The 17,003-nt window shown below is 38.3% G+C and overlaps 1 protein-coding gene across 6 annotated transcripts in view; it reads right to left on the bottom strand.

Moving 5' to 3' along the window:
• FOCAD (focadhesin) overlaps positions 1–17,003 on the bottom strand; it is a 318,797-nt gene that overhangs the window by 13,178 nt on the left and 288,616 nt on the right. For all 6 annotated transcript variants that reach the window (XR_012424668.1, XM_065530469.2, XM_065530470.2 and 3 more), the window contains 4 exons: positions 6,173–6,301; positions 4,255–4,370; positions 1,038–1,298; positions 261–350 (listed from right to left, as the gene is read on the bottom strand). Coding sequence is in view for 5 of the 6 variants with exons in the window: in XM_065530469.2 (XP_065386541.1) it covers positions 261–350; positions 1,038–1,298; positions 4,255–4,370; positions 6,173–6,301 (596 nt within the window). In the remaining variant the exon portion in view is untranslated. The remainder of the gene's footprint in view (positions 1–260; positions 351–1,037; positions 1,299–4,254; positions 4,371–6,172; positions 6,302–17,003) is intronic.

Here is a 17,003-nt window from a genome sequence, read left to right on the forward strand (position 1 = left end):
CCAAAGGACAGGATCAGGTGAAGGACAAAGAGGGAGAAATTGGGTTAAAAAGTTATTCATCTATACAACATTTGTTAAGCACCAACCATATCAGTAGGCTGAACAAGAGGTTCAACAATATAAATGAAATCGTTTCCTAAAATTAACCAATAACAAAAATGAAGCACAACTTGCTTCAGCCAAAAGGACACTGAAATCAATTCTTCAATTGTAATTTCTGCCTCAATAATGAAAAAAGGTATAGAAAGATATGTTATTACCTTAGTAACCTGGGCGATCCGATTGGCATCATCATCTGTCATTTCTAAGAGGCATTTTGCTATGCTGATATACAGCTCTAGATCCTTTCTCTGATAAAGGAAAATGCCAAATATGTCAACAAACAGTGTAAAATAACGGGTCAAAATGTTCTGACAAATTATTAGATTTTCTTATCCCCATGAACAGCAGCTGATGAGATTTTAATTTTAACCAAACCAAAACATTTGGCCAATTTTTGTCATTTTGAAGACATCTTTCCTGATACTTTGTGGGGGTTTTTTGTGTGTGTGTGTGTGTTTTTTCTTTTTGGCTATACCTTTTTCTCCTTATCAAAATCCCTTTATCACAAATAAATTTCTAACCTCTTTGTAAAATTACAATTCAGAGGTCTTTTGGAGGACGGGAAGGGCTGATGCTAAATCGTTTTATATAAACAGTATATGGGAAACGATGCCCAAGGATTCTCCAGGTGTAAAGTGTAAGGACTTCTGAGCTTTCTGGTCTTTTAAAAGAGGCATTTGATAAAAACACCTAATAGCAAATTTCCTGGTGCAGCACTAGTTAAACTGCTTCCAAGCTTGCTCAAAACTTTGGTTCTAAAAATTCAACCTCAATTTAGATCTTGGAAACAAACACACTCCTAGTAAAGAATGTGGTTATTTCTTGCTAGCCTTCCCACCCACATTCTTAAAACATACACCTCCCCACTTTGCCAAAAAGTCTTTAAAATATCCCAAACATAAATTGTCAGGAATGTAAATATTTTTGTTCCTCACCCGAATCTTATTTGGCAGGAGGTCAAAAATTTTCCCAGTAGCTTCAGAGAGCAGACTCCAGAGGTGGTGGGCAGGGCTGGGCAGTTTCATGGCCTGGCTCAGACCCTGTAAAGCACTTGGGCATAGCTCAGGATTTCCAAGTGGGGAAGCTGCTTTAAAAACTGCCACCATTAAATTTTCAACAAAACCCAGGATCTGTTCATCAGAGATGTGTTTTATCCACAGAGGTACAGATATCAGGAGATATCTTTTGGTATTCAGCTGGAAGTAAAACAGAAGAGGTTGAATGTAAATAGGCAAGTCTGGTTTTGAAATGTTCAAAACCTGTAGGTCATCACTGTGTTTGAGGGTAGACTGAGAGATAAAAGGTTCAGGTTACTTCCACCCCTCTTCATTTTCCCACAGCTTCATGGTCCAATGGGCCACCAATGCATGTAATTTTGGCTGCTGCAGTTACTTCTGATCCAGGGTGAATCATGTGTTTATATGGATCTGCCAACCCATCTGTGAACTACTCAGCTTAAACCTTGGATGTTTTCAGTGATGGGAATAAAATGCTACTTCTGAAAGTACATGACAGTTACTTTTCAGTTTTAAAAGGTCACATTCTCTGGCAAGAAAAGCTCTAGAAGATGAAAGGCTCATCTGCTGAAAATCAACTAAACAGAGCATCTGATACTATTAATTTCTTCTTCTGAGAAAAATAAGGAAGTAATAAGGAGAAGTGACATGCTGGGACCATTTATGACCAAAGTAAAACCACCAGCTGAGCAAGTAGAACTGCCCAGGCACCTTAGAGTTCACGAGAGCCAAGAAAGGGCATGTCAGTAACAGCTCTGTTATGCGACAGACTTTAACCAAGTGGGCTTCGAAAATTCTTAGGAATATAAGCATGCTACTAAAAGGGCAGCAAGTCTAAAATAAGTGATCTAAACATAAAATCTGGCAAAATAAGCGATCTAAAAAGTAAAATCTGGCAAAAACTTTTTTTGTGTGCTATTTTTTTTCAAGATAACACACAAAAGTAGGGGAGGGACAGAAGAACAATGTTTTCTGCAAATTTCTAAAAAGATCGGTGTAGTTGCATGAGTTTTCTCAAGACCTCATTCTAAACAATATGCCATCTCAGATCATTTTATATTTAAGAAAATGAATTCACAAACTTAATTGTTAATTAACCAAGATAACAATAAAGGTAAATAATCAAAGACAAATGCACAGAGTAGCACAGATCTAAAAGATAAAGGTTAAGTAAAATTTAGGAAAATTTTGGAGGCCAACCCAACAGGCTGGAAATGGGTCTGATTCAAAAGGAAGAAGGAGTGAATAGAACAGGGCTTTGAAGTCAGATAGATACAGCTCTTTCATTTATTAGCTAGGCAAACTTTGCTTTGACCTCCATTTGCCTCAGTTTATAAGTCTGTTAAAATGGAAATAATAAAATGTATCTCTCAGACATGAAACAAGACAGACATACAAAAATTCATATCATATAAAATTCCATTCTAAAGCATTTCTAAAATTGATATGAAATGTATATATAATTTATATAAAATTATAAGAATAAAGGTTGTTTCAGAAAGGCAATGCTACAGATAGAAAGCAGATTGGTGGTGGCTTGGGTCTGAAGCTGGGAGTGGGGATTGACTACAAACAAGCACAATGGAACTTGTCAGGTGATGGAAATATTCTTGGTGACGATTGAAAAACCTATAAAGGTACTCAAATTCATCACATTTTATACTTTAAAACAGCCATATTTTAGGCTATATAAATTATAAGTCAACAAAGCTATTTTAAAATTATTCTGTCAGGCTGTAGAGAAATTAGGTCTGATTTCTGTAATTACTGAGTGCTTGCAGGTACCAGGTACACCGCAAGGGCTCAGTAAGTGGCAGGCAGCTGGGAGCCACTTGGAGCAGACAGGTGGAGTGAAGTTAATACCTGACACAAAGATGCAGACCTTGATAGCGTCCACCTTCAATTAAAGACAGTGAGGAGGAGTAGGAAAGGTTTAAAAAAAAAAAAACAGGCCTAGCGTGGTGGCTCACACCTGTAATCCCAGCACTTTGGGAGGCTGAGGTGGGCAGATCACTTGAGGTCAGGAGTTCGAGACCCGACTTGCCAAATTGTTGAAACCCCGTCTCTACTAAAAATACAAAAATTAGATGGGCGTGGTGGCACACACCTATAGTGTCAGCTACTTGGGAGGCTGAGGCACAAAAATCACTTGAACCCAGGAGGCAGAGCCTGCAGTGATCAGAGATTGTGCCACTGCATTCCAGCCTGGGCCATGGAGCAAGAAACTGTCTCAAAAACAACAACAACAAAAACAGAAACAGTGCTGAACAGGGACAAAGGCCAAGAGACTGAGGAAATGATAAGAGGGCTTTGTACTATTCTCAAACAATTAAAGCCTCCTAGGACAGAAGAATAGGCCAGATTACGGAGACAATTAAAAGATGACAGCATTTAACTTATATCAACTGGTAAACCTCTAAAGAATCATGGAATATGCTTTTCTGTTCTAGTTTGAAACCTAATCAAAATTATATATCTTTACTAACTTCACATCTTAAAATCTCTTGCCCTATTATTCCTATCTGTCCTTGGTCTATATGTGAAAGGTGCTAGCCCCTCTATCACAGACACCAGACTGGGTCATTTCTTTCTCAACGCTCTGCTCAAGCTAAACAGCCTAGTAGAGATCTTTTATTCTCTCCACTTACACTCTCCCACCTACATCCCCGGTCCCCTTGATGCGATACCTAACCGAACCATGGCTCGGTTAGTTTAATTGCTGCCTCCTCTGGGAAAAGGGAAGGATAATACATGGATGAGTCGAGTACATATGGATTTCCTTTCTCTTAATATGTACTGAAATAATTACATATACTATATAATCAAATAAACATAAGTACAAATAATTCCACAACTTTCTAGCTATATGATCTTGAGAAATTAACTTTAATACCTCTGATCATCATTTTCCACTTTTTGTAATAAATGGTAGCTAAAGCATGAATAGTAATGGCTATGGCAGGGTTCTGAACTATATAATTTTCCAGTATGTAGGCCAGCTACTATCAAACCCTCAATTTTTGTTAAGATCTCATCTGTCTCCTCTTGACTTTGAGAACACACACCCAAATGAACGTTAATCTCCTCCTAAAGAATGATATCTTCCTGTTGGCCAACACCCTTAGTTACTACATACACTCAGACTGTGGATCAGTGGTGGCGTCACCCACAAGCCCAATAGTGCAGCTGCATTCTGGGATGACTGTGCCTGGGTCACCATAATTTCAAGGCACAGTTGCTGAATCTCTTCACCTGAAAGGCAAGAAAGGAAAAGAATCTGAATAGATAGTTACTTTCCTGACTCATTTTCAGGCTTTAATATCTCAAATCAAAGCATCTGCTTATGTGACTTCTGCAGGTAACAGAGCTTCAGTAAACCAGAATAGATATTTCAAGAGACTTGTTAATTATGAGGCAAAATAACGTATCCAAAGGCATCACAGTCCCAAGTCTTGGAACTAGCAAGAGCCTTGAACTAGATAGGGGAATTTCTCTTATGATATCCAGAGGAACCTACACACTCAAACACTATCTAAAATATGACAATATTCTAGCTAGTAATCTCTTGATCTCTGTTTTTCCCTTCTCTCCATCTCATATGCAGACCATGAAGAAATATATCAAGGTGAGGAATGGCTTAAAGATACAGTCACATTCTCTAGTCATCGAGCCTTTCTAGTAGTAAGATTCCAGTCAGCACCTTATTTTCCTTCCTTTTTCTAAGGACTTAACTGAAACACAAACATTTCAATATAGCACACAAAAGAAGGAGAGGGACAGAGGAACACATTTTTCAAATGAAATCTCTGGAAACCCAGTATGGTGACATTATATCTTACATAGAGATTAGGTTTATATGAAAGCATTTAAGTGAAAAATTGTATATAGTCAAAATTATCTTTATCTCTGAAACTGCACATAAATTACAGTATACAAGTTGTTTTATATATCATATGTTTTGCATATCATATGCACTCTACTATAAATGATAGAGCACTCATGGCAGGCACACACACAAACACATATAATTTTACAACACTGTTTAAATTGCTCTTCATCCCCTCATTCTTATTTTATTTTTATTTTTCGAGTTAGGGTGGGGAAAAAGTACATTAAATTATATTTGCATGTGTAACTCTAATCTCTATAAAATAGGTTGCTGTGGATGAACTCAAGGTGTTGAGGTGTGCACTCTGTTTGCTTCTCACCACAAAATAACTGTAGTAAGCAGAATAATGGTACCCAATAATGTCCATATCCTGATACCTGGAACCTGTGAATACACTACCTTATATGGCAAAGAAACTTTGCAGATGTGATTAAGGTTAAGTATCTTGAGATGGAGAGATTATCCTGGATTATTTAAGCGAGCCTATTAATCACATGAGTCCTTAAAGGAGGAAAACCTTTCCTGGCTACACAGAACCAGAAAGATGATGGTGTGAGAAGACCTTAGCCCTCCACTGCTTGCCTTGAAAATGGGGAAAGGGGGCCACAAGTCAAAAATGTGGGCAGCTTCTAGAAGCTAGAAAAGAAAATGAATCCTCCCCTAGAACCTCTAGAAAGAAATTCTAATCTGCTGATACCTTGATCTTAGTCTGGTGAGAAACATGTTGGACTTCTGGCCTATAGACTTGTAAAGATAACAAATTTGTATTGTTTCAAGCCACTGTGGTAATTCGTTACAGCAGCAACAGAAAATTAATACAGCATCCCACATGGTACTTCTCGAAACCTATGGCTCTGGAAATGTAGTTTGATAACCACAAGGCCAAGCTTAATGGAACCTGTACCACATTCCCAGTGGTGTGCAAACCTCAGTCAAGCATTGATTTTGGCAGGTGTATCTGGCCTGTGTCTTTAGACCTCTTCTTCCTCACCCTCAGGGGCTCAATGACTGAGTGAAAGTAAACCAACCATCCCATCCAACATGACAAACCTCAAGATCTGAAAAGTCTATCCAGTCACTACACATTGTGACACAGAATCTGTTTTTCCATTCAGGTCAAATACTAAAATCAAAGTCTGAAGACTTAAAAACACATGATATTTACCAAAATTTAGCCTCATAAGTGGAGAGAGAAGTGCAGCCCAGTTCACAGGAGGATATTGGTAGCTTTCTCCAACAGTTGCTATGGGTTTCATCACTAATTTAAGAAGAGAAGGAGGAACAGATTCAGGACCTATAACAGAAAGGGAAAAATAACAGTAAAACACCTGCATACCATCATGGAAGTGGAAAATGCCAACAATTCCTTCCTTCCTTCTAGCATCAAAGGATCTGATATTACATCTTCAATTGTGATCAACCCTTCAATTCTGTGCTCTTAATTTCAACTCCATTTGCCAGAAAACCTTGCTCCCTCTGTTCTTCTCTTTTTAAAAAAAATTTCTAAATTTTTCATTGATATATAATAACTGTATATATTTATGGGGTATAGAGTGATATTTTCATACATATGTGCAATGAACAAATCAGGATAAATAGCATATCCATCACCTCCAATATTTATCATTTCTTTATGTTGAAACATTCAACATCCTCTTTTTCAGCTCTTTGGAAATAACAATTATTGTTAACTATAGTCACCCTACAGTACTTTAGAACACCAGAACTTATTCCCCATATATGAACTTATTCCTCATTTTGTTTCCTTTAACCAGTCTCTCATTATTGCCCCATCCTCCTTCTCTTCCTAACCTCTAGTAACCACTATTCTATACTCTCTACCTCTATATAAGATCAACTTTCTTTGGCATTGCGTATGAGATCAACTTTTTTAGCTTCCACATATGTGATATTTATCTTTTTGTGGCTGGTTTGTTTCACTTAACATGAGTTCTCCAGGTGGCCATAAATGACACGATTTCATTCTTTTACTTGTCTACAGTCTTTCCTTTTTGACTGGATAAAAATTTTCCACATTGCTACTTAGCTGTCCTCTGCACACTCTCGTCTTTTTATCTAGTTCTCAAAATTAAGTAACTTCTTTTACATTATTACCTCATTGCTCACTAACACCTCAATCTACTTCCAGCGGAGATAATAAGGATTGCTCACTCAGGTACATTCCCTTCTATGGACTATGGATTACCTAGTCTATGTAGTCCTAGACTGCATTCTGTAACATGGGAGTCTCTAGTTTTTCTGCTTCCCAGCCTGTGCCATGGTGACTGTTCTAGAAGTGAGCATCTAAGGGCTGTGTAACAGCTAGTCCATCAGTTAACCAGCTGCCTACGACATAGTACCATTACTTTAACATCACATTCTTTTTTAAGGTAGTGTGTATAGGGTAATTAGAAATTGAAAAACAGATAGTGGAGCATTTGTGAGTGGAAATATATAGTGTAATTAGGAATGGAATAGCCATTAAGGGCCATGTAAACGTGAAGCTATGAGGAGGTCAGAAATAGTATAACACATCAAAATGTAGAAGACCAAGGAGGAGCAAAAGCAGCAGGATCAACATTGGCAGCAGAAAGGAAATTAGCATCAGCAGAAAGAGAAGCAGAATCAACAGAAGGAAAAGCAGAGGTAGGAAAAGGAAAAGCAGAGGCAGGATCATCAAAAAAGCACCAGAATCAGAAGATGATGAAAAGGGGGGAATCAGAGTGGAAGTAGAGTCAACAAAGGAAAAACAGCTTCAGAAAGGAGAAGCATAGGAAGAAGGAGAAGCAGAATCAGAAAAAGTAGAAGAATCAGTAGATGCTGAAAGATGGGAGAAGCAGATGTGGAGCCAGAGTTAGCAAAAGGGAAAACAGCAGCAGAAAAGAGAAGCACAGGAACAAGGAGAAGCAGAGACCAAATTAGCAGATGCTAAAATGGTGAAGCAAGAGTCAGAAAAAAAAAAAAAAAAAAAAAACAGCTGCAGAAAGGAGAAATAGGAAAAAGGAGCAGCAGAGGCCATAAACAGATGGTGAAAGAAAGGGGAAGTAGGGCAGAGTCAGCAAAAGCAAAAACAGAAGCAGAAATGAGAAGCATAGGAAAAGGAGAAGCAGAGGCCAAAATAGCAGATGCTAAAAGGGACGAAGCAAGAGTCAGCAGAAAAAAAAACAGTTGCAGAAAGGAGAAACATGGGAAAAAGGAGAAGCAGAGCCCACATGAGCAGATGCTGACAAAGAGGGAAGCAGAACAGGGCAAAGTCAGCAAAGCACAAGAGCTGCAGAAAGGAGAAGCACAGGAACAAGGAGCAGAGGCCACATCAGCAGATGATGAAAGAAGAGGGAAGCAGAATAGGGCAAAGTCAGCTTCAGAAAGGAGAAGCACAGGAAAAAAGAGAAGCACGGGAAAAAGGAGAAGCAGAGGCCAAATTAGCAGATGCTAAAATGGGGAAGCAAGAGTCAGAAAAAGAAAAAAAAACAGCTGCAGAAAGGAGAAACAGGAAAAAGGAGAAGCAGAGGCCATGAACAGATGCTGAAAGAAGGGGGAAGTAGGGCAGAGTCAGCAAAAGTGAAAACAGCAGCAGAAATGAGAAGCATAGGAAAAAGGAGAAGCAGAGGCCGAATTGGCAGATGTTAAAAGGTGGAAGCAAAAGCAGGGTAGGGTCAGCAGGAGGAAAAATAGCTACAGAAAGGAGAAACACAGGAAAAAGGAGAAGCAGGGGCCACGTCAACAGATGCTGAAAGAAGGGGGAAGTAGGGCAGAGTCAGCAAAAGCAAAAACAGAAGCAGAAATGAGAAGCACAGGAAAAAGGAGAAGCAGCGGCCAAATTAGCAGATGCTAAAATGGGGAAGCAAGAGTCAGAAAAAGAAAAAAAAAACAGCTGCAGAAAGGAGAAACAGGGAAAAGGAGAAGGAGAGGCCATGAACAGATGCTGAAAGAAGGGGGAAGTAGGGCAGAGTCAGCAAAAGTGAAAACAGCAGCAGAAATGAGAAGCATAGGAAAAAGGAGAAGCAGAGGCCGAATTGGCAGATGTTAAAAGGTGGAAGCAAAAGCAGGGTAGAGTCAGCAGCAGGAAAAATAGCTACAGAAAGGAGAAACACAGGAAAAAGGAGAAGCAGGGGCCACGTCAACAGATGCTGAAAGAAGGGGAAAGCAGGGCAGAGTCAGCAAAAGCAAAAACAGAAGCAGAAATGAGAAGCATAGGAAAAAGGAGAAGCAGAGGCCGAATTGGCAGATGTTAAAAGGTGGAAGCAAAAGCAGGGTAGGGTCAGCAGGAGGAAAAATAGCTACAGAAAGGAGAAACACAGGAAAAAGGAGAAGCAGGGGCCACGTCAACAGATGCTGAAAGAAGGGGGAAGTAGGGCAGAGTCAGCAAAAGCAAAAACAGAAGCAGAAATGAGAAGCACAGGAAAAAGGAGAAGCAGCGGCCAAATTAGCAGATGCTAAAATGGGGAAGCAAGAGTCAGAAAAAGAAAAAAAACAGCTGCAGAAAGGAGAAACAGGAAAAAGGAGAAGGAGAGGCCATGAACAGATGCTGAAAGAAGGGGGAAGTAGGGCAGAGTCAGCAAAAGTGAAAACAGCAGCAGAAATGAGAAGCATAGGAAAAAGGAGAAGCAGAGGCCGAATTGGCAGATGTTAAAAGGTGGAAGCAAAAGCAGGGTAGGGTCAGCAGGAGGAAAAATAGCTACAGAAAGGAGAAACACAGGAAAAAGGAGAAGCAGGGGCCACGTCAACAGATGCTGAAAGAAGGGGGAAGTAGGGCAGAGTCAGCAAAAGCAAAAACAGAAGCAGAAATGAGAAGCACAGGAAAAAGGAGAAGCAGCGGCCAAATTAGCAGATGCTAAAATGGGGAAGCAAGAGTCAGAAAAAGAAAAAAAAACAGCTGCAGAAAGGAGAAACAGGGAAAAGGAGAAGGAGAGGCCATGAACAGATGCTGAAAGAAGGGGGAAGTAGGGCAGAGTCAGCAAAAGTGAAAACAGCAGCAGAAATGAGAAGCATAGGAAAAAGGAGAAGCAGAGGCCGAATTGGCAGATGTTAAAAGGTGGAAGCAAAAGCAGGGTAGAGTCAGCAGCAGGAAAAATAGCTACAGAAAGGAGAAACACAGGAAAAAGGAGAAGCAGGGGCCACGTCAACAGATGCTGAAAGAAGGGGAAAGCAGGGCAGAGTCAGCAAAAGCAAAAACAGAAGCAGAAATGAGAAGCACAGGAAAAAGGAGAAGCAGAGGCCAAATTAGCAGATGCTAAAATGGGGAAGCAAGAGTCAGAAAAAGAAAAAAAACAGCTGCAGAAAGGAGAAACAGGAAAAAGGAGAAGCAGAGGCCATGAACAGATGCTGAAAGAAGGGGGAAGTAGGGCAGAGTCAGCAAAAGTGAAAAGAGCAGCAGAAATGAGAAGCATAGGAAAAAGGAGAAGCAGAGGCCGAATTGGCAGATGTTAAAAGGTGGAAGCAAAAGCAGGGTAGGGTCAGCAGGAGGAAAAATAGCTACAGAAAGGAGAAACACAGGAAAAAGGAGAAGCAGGGGCCACGTCAACAGATGCTGAAAGAAGGGGAAAGCAGGGCAGAGTCAGCAAAAGCAAAAACAGAAGCAGAAATGAGAAGCACAGGAAAAAGGAGAAGCAGCGGCCAAATTAGCAGATGCTAAAATGGGGAAGCAAGAGTCAGAAAAAGAAAAAAAACAGCTGCAGAAAGGAGAAACAGGAAAAAGGAGAAGCAGAGGCCATGAACAGATGCTGAAAGAAGGGGGAAGTAGGGCAGCGTCAGCAAAAGTGAAAAGAGCAGCAGAAATGAGAAGCACAGGAAAAAGGAGAAGCAGAGGCCGAATTGGCAGATGTTAAAAGGTGGAAGCAAAAGCAGGGTAGGGTCAGCCGGAGGAAAAATAGCTACAGAAAGGAGAAACACAGGAAAAAGGAGAAGCAGGGGCCACGTCAACAGATGCTGAAAGAAGGGGAAAGCAGGGCAGAGTCAGCAAAAGCAAAAACAGAAGCAGAAATGAGAAGCATAGGAAAAAGGAGAAGCAGCGGCCAAATTAGCAGATGCTAAAATGGGGAAGCAAGAGTCAGAAAAAGAAAAAAAACAGCTGCAGAAAGGAGAAACAGGAAAAAGGAGAAGCAGAGGCCATGAACAGATGCTGAAAGAAGGGGGAAGTAGGGCAGAGTCAGCAAAAGTGAAAAGAGCAGCAGAAATGAGAAGCATAGGAAAAAGGAGAAGCAGAGGCCGAATTGGCAGATGTTAAAAGGTGGAAGCAAAAGCAGGGTAGAGTCAGCAGGAGGAAAAATAGCTACAGAAAGGAGAAACACAGGAAAAAGGAGAAGCAGGGGCCACGTCAACAGATGCTGAAAGAAGGGGGAAGCAGGGCAGAGTCAGCAAAAGCAAAAACAGAAGCAGAAATGAGAAGCATAGGAAAAAGGAGAAGCAGAGGCCAAAATAACAGATGCTAAAAGCGGGGAAGCAAGAGTCAGCAGAAAAAAAAAAAAAAAAAAAACAGCTGCAGAAAGGAGAAACATGGGAAAAAGGAGAAGCAGAGTCCACATCAGCAGATGCTGAAAGAAGAGGGAAGCAGAACAGGGCAAAGTCAGCAGAAGGTAAAATAGCTGTAGAAAGGAGAAGCACAGGAACAAGGAGAAGCAGAGGCCACATTAGCAGATGCTGAAAGAAGAGGGAAGCAGAACAGGGCAAAGTCAGCAGAAGGTAAAATAGCTGCAGGAAGGAGAAACACAGGAACAAGGAGAAGCAGAGGTAAAATCAGCACATGGAAAAGTTGGAAGAATAGGGTAGAGTCAACAGAAGGAAAAACATCTGCAAAAAGGAGAAACATAGGATAAAGGAGAAGCTATGTGGAATCAGCAGAAAAAGTAACAGAATTATCAGAAGTTGAAAAAGAGAAACCGAAGCAAAATGAATAGATACTCAAAAAGCAGGCAGAGAAAGAAAAATGAAAAACAGCAGAAAGAAGTATAGGAGAAAAGAGAAGCACATGCTGCATTAGCAGGAAAAGCAGAGTAACCAGAAACTGAAAAAGACAGGGCAGAGGGAGAATCAACCTAAGGAAAAAAGAGCAGCTAAAAAAGGAGTAGCATAAAAAAAAGAGAAGCATATAAAAATGGGCAAAGAACTTAGACATTTTCCCAAAGATGATATACAAATGTCCAACAAGCATATGAAGACAATCAATATCACTAATCAGAAGGCAAAAAAACCAAACCAAATTGAAACCACAGTGAGATATCAGCCCATACCTATTAGAATGGCTATAAAAACAATAGCAACAAAAACACCAGAAAATAAAAAGTGTTGGCAAGGATATGGAGATATTTGAACCCTTATGTACACTTGGTAGGATTATAAAATGGTGTGACCAGTATATAAAACATTATGGCAGTTCCTTAAAAAATTACACATTATTTTATATAAATATAAAATTATAACTAGAAAAACCATATAATCCAACAACCTCACTTTTGGGTATATATCCCAAAGAAATTGAAAGCAAGATCTTGAAGAGATATTGCAAACCCATGTTCATAGCAGCATTATTCACAATAGCCAAGTGGTAAAAGCAATCCAAATGTCCACTGATGAAAGAATAAATAAACAAAATGCAGTATATACATAACAAGAATATTATTCAATCTTATAAAGGAAGAAAATCACGTTAGATACTATAGCATGGATGAAACTTAAGGCCATTACATTAAATTAGTCATTCACACACAAAAAACGTATGATTCCATTTATGTGAAGTATCTAAAGAAGACAAATTCATAGAAAAAGAAAATAGAATGGTGGTTACCAGGGTCTAGGGAGAAGCGTGGGAGAAAGGGAGTTATTGTTTAATGGCTAGAGTTTCAGTTTTCTAAGATGAAAAGTTCTGGAGATCTGTTTCATAACAATATGAATATACATTCACATTAACACTACTGAATGGAGAAATTCCATCTCTACTAAAAATACAAAAAATTAGCCGGGCATGGTGGCGCATGCCTGTAATCCCAGCTACTCAGGAGGCTGAGGCAGGAGAACTGCTTGAACCTGGGAGGTGGAGGTTGTGGTGAGCCAAGATTGCACCATTGTACTCCAGCCTGAGCAACAAGAGCAAAACTCTGTGCCCCACAAAAAATAAAAAAATAAAAAAAAATGGTTAAGAGGGTAAATTTTATGTTATGGACTTATCACTACAATTTTTTAAAAAAGAAGATGTATATTCAGAAATAGCAGCATAATAGGTAGAGATTTAAAAAGTAGAAGCAGAAGTGGCGGTGGAGTATTTTTTTAATTTTTGATTTTGTGGGAACACAGTAGGTGTATATATTTATGGGGCACACGAAATATTTTGATATAGGCATGCAATGTGTAATAATCGCTTTATGGAGGAAAGGCAGAGTCTTTTTTTTTTTCCTTTTTTTGACTTCTGGTGTTCAAGGAACTCTACAGCAGACACTAGCTAATCACTGGCTAAAATAATAGAGCCTTCAAAGACAAAGAATACAGACAGGCTTCACAATTTTGAGAAGTCACTGAACATAGCCCACAGCAAGAAACAAAAACAAACAATGAGGAAAAGAAAGACTCTAATACTCCAAGTTACCCTGTTATAATATGCAAAATGTTCATTTTTCAAAGTTCTGAAGCTGGATGGTGGTGATAGTTGCTTAATTAATGTTTAATGTCACATTAATGCTTAATGTCATAAAATTGTATATTTAAAAATTAAATTTTATGTTATATATTTTACCATTTTTTTATTCTTGGAATTAAACTGAATTTTAACATTCAAAAAAAGTCCAGTTTTCAAAAAAATATGGAGCATAAAATGAAACAAGGAAGCTTTGTCAATTCACAGAAGAAATTAATAGAAAATGTCCCAGAGGAGGCAAAGACATTGGACTTACTAGACAAAGACTTGAAATCAACTCTCTTAAATATATTCAGCTAAAGAAAATTATGGACAAAGAACTAAAAGAAACCAGGAGAACACTACAAGAAAACAAAAAAAAGAGAATATCAAAAAGAGTTCTTTTTTAAAAGAACCAAACAAATTATAGAGCTCTATACTCTAAAAAGTACAGTAACTGCAATGAAAAACTCACTAGAGGGATTAAATAGCAGACTTGAGCAGGCAAAAGAATCAGCTCACATAAAGATATGTCAACTGAAATCACTCAGTCTACAGAGAGGAAAGAAAGATGAAAAGTATGAACAGAGCCTAAGGATACATCAAGCATACCAAGCTATGCATAACCGGAATCCCAGAAGGATAGGAGAGAAAGGGGCAGAATGAATATTTGAAAAGTAATGGCCGAAAACTTCTCCAATTTAATAAAAAAGACACAAATTCATACATTTAAGAAGCTCAACAAAGTCTAAGAAAGATAAAGGCAAAGAGATCCACACGAAGACATACTGTAGTCAAATTTTCAAAAGACAAAGACAGGTAATCTTGAAAGCAGCAAAGAGAAGTGATTCATCACATACAAGTGATTCCCAATAAGATTTACAGCTCATTTCTCATCAGAAACCATGGAGTCCAGTAAGGAACAGGATAACACTTTTTACTGAAAGAAAAAAAAAACTGTCATCAAAAAATGCTGCATCCAACAAAATTATAATTCAAGTATTAGGGAGAAATTAAGATATATACAGAAAAACAAAGCTGAGGGAGTTTGTTATCCATAGACATGCCCTACAAGAAATGTTAATGGGAGTCCTTAAGGCCAAAATGAAAGGACACTACATAGTAATCTAGACAATAATTTGAAGCTATACAAAGAAATAAAGAATTCTAGTAAAGGTAATTACATAGGTAAATATAAAAGCCATTACTATTATACTTTTGTTTTTATAACTCCCCTTTTCACTTACTATGTAACTTAAAAGGCAAATGCATAAAACAATGATTATAAATCTACATTAATGGGCACATATGTATATACATGTAATTTGGGACAATAACAACATAAAGGGGAGAAATAGAAATTCATAGGAGCAGAATATTTGTATGTTGTTGATGCTCAGTTGGAATCAATTCAAGCTAGATTAATCAAGAAAATTGGCTAGCCATAAGTAGAAAGCTGAAACTGGATCCTTTCCTTACTCCTTACACGAAAATTAATTCAAGATGGATTAGAGACTTAAATGTTAGACCTAAAGCCATAAAAACCCTAGAAGAAAACCTAGGTAATACCATTCAGGACATAGGCATGGGCAAGGACTTCATGTCTAAAACACCAAAAACAACTGCAACAAAAGCCAAAATTGACAAATGGGATCTAATTAAACTAAAGAGCTTCTGCACAGCAAAAGAAACTACCACCAGAGTGAACAGGCAAGCTACAGAATGGGAGAACATTTTTGCAACCTACTCCTCGGACAAAGGGCTAACATCTAGAACCTACAAAGAACTCAAACAAATTCACAAGAAAAAAACAAACAACCCCATCAAAAAGTGGGCAAAGGATATGAACAGACAATTCTCAAAAGAAGATATTCATACAGCCAACAGACACATGAAAAAATGCTCATCATCACTTGTCATCAGAGAAATGCAAATCAAAACCACAATGAGATACCATCTCACACCGGTTAGAATGGCAATCATTAAGAAGTCAGGAAACAACAGGTGCTGGAGAGATGTCGAGAAACAGGAACACTTTTACACTGTTGGTGGGACTGTAAACTAGTTTAACCATTGTGGAATACAGTATGGTGATTCCTCAAGGATCTAGAACTAGAAATACCATGTGACCCAGCAGTCCCATTACTGGGTATATACCCAAAGGATTATAAATCATGCTGCTATAAAGACACATGCACACGTATGTTTATTGTGGCAATATTCACAATAGCAAAGACTTGGACTCAACCCAAATGTCCATCAGTGACAGACTGGATTAAGAAAATGTGGCACATATACATTACTACGCAGCCATAAAAAAAGGATGAGTTTGTGTCTTTTGTAGGGACATGGATGCAGCTGGAAACCATCATTCTCAGCAAACTATCACAAGAACAGAAAACCAAACACCGCCATGTTCTCACTCATAGGTGGGAATTGAACAATGAGATCACTTGGATACAGGAAGGGGAACATCACACACCGGGGCCTATTGTGGGGAGGGGGGAGGGATAGCCTTAGGAGATATACCTAATGTAAATGATGAGTTAATGGGTGCAGCACACCAACATGGCACATGTATACATATGTAACAAACCTGCATGTTGTGCACATGTACCCTAGAACTGAAAGAATAATTTAAAAAAATATGGGAGATGAAAAATATCCACATTCCATCATTTGTACTAATATAAACTGATTAAATTCTAATGTGTTCAGAAAAAAAGTAGTAAGTTTTCTTTGTTTAGCTAATATTTACAATTAAATTTTCATGGATGTAGTGACTTTAGCAAAATGAAAAGTATAAGACCTACACCTGGGAGATTTTATGAACATTTAATATGCACTATTGAGTTGACTTAAATACATTCTTAGTACAAATTTATTCTTTAATGTAGCATTCAAAATGTTTTATACAAAAGTACATAGTAAGTCAAAGAAGTTATTTTGGTAGAAACGAAAATACAAAAGCTTATTTGCTCCCTCTGCTGGAGAGATGGGTGTTAATTTAAAGAGACATAATTTTAAGCTCTAGAAAGCAGTGTGTATGTTTTATTTCTTTAACTCAAGAAGTGGCTTAGTAAGCAAATGTAATGGCATCTAGAAAGGCAGAAATGAGGCACATTTTAAATTTACTTGGTACTATTCTATTTCAAAAGACTAAAATAAAACGATGTGCTTTTGGAAAATGTTAAATTGAGAATAAAGATTTAAATGTTTGTTTCTAAAGCTTACTTTAGTGTTTATTGCATGGTTTCTCTTTCTAGAGCAACCTGTCTATTTATAAAGATGGAATAAGTGTTTTCTGGTTTTTTTTTTTTTTTGTAACTGATGATATGGGCTCTTGAGTACTGTATTTTTATACCATCGATACTCAAGCAATAAAACAACA

The sequence above is a fragment of the Macaca fascicularis genome, chromosome 15, assembly GCF_037993035.2.
Source record: "Macaca fascicularis isolate 582-1 chromosome 15, T2T-MFA8v1.1".
Lineage (NCBI taxonomy): Eukaryota > Metazoa > Chordata > Mammalia > Primates > Cercopithecidae > Macaca > Macaca fascicularis.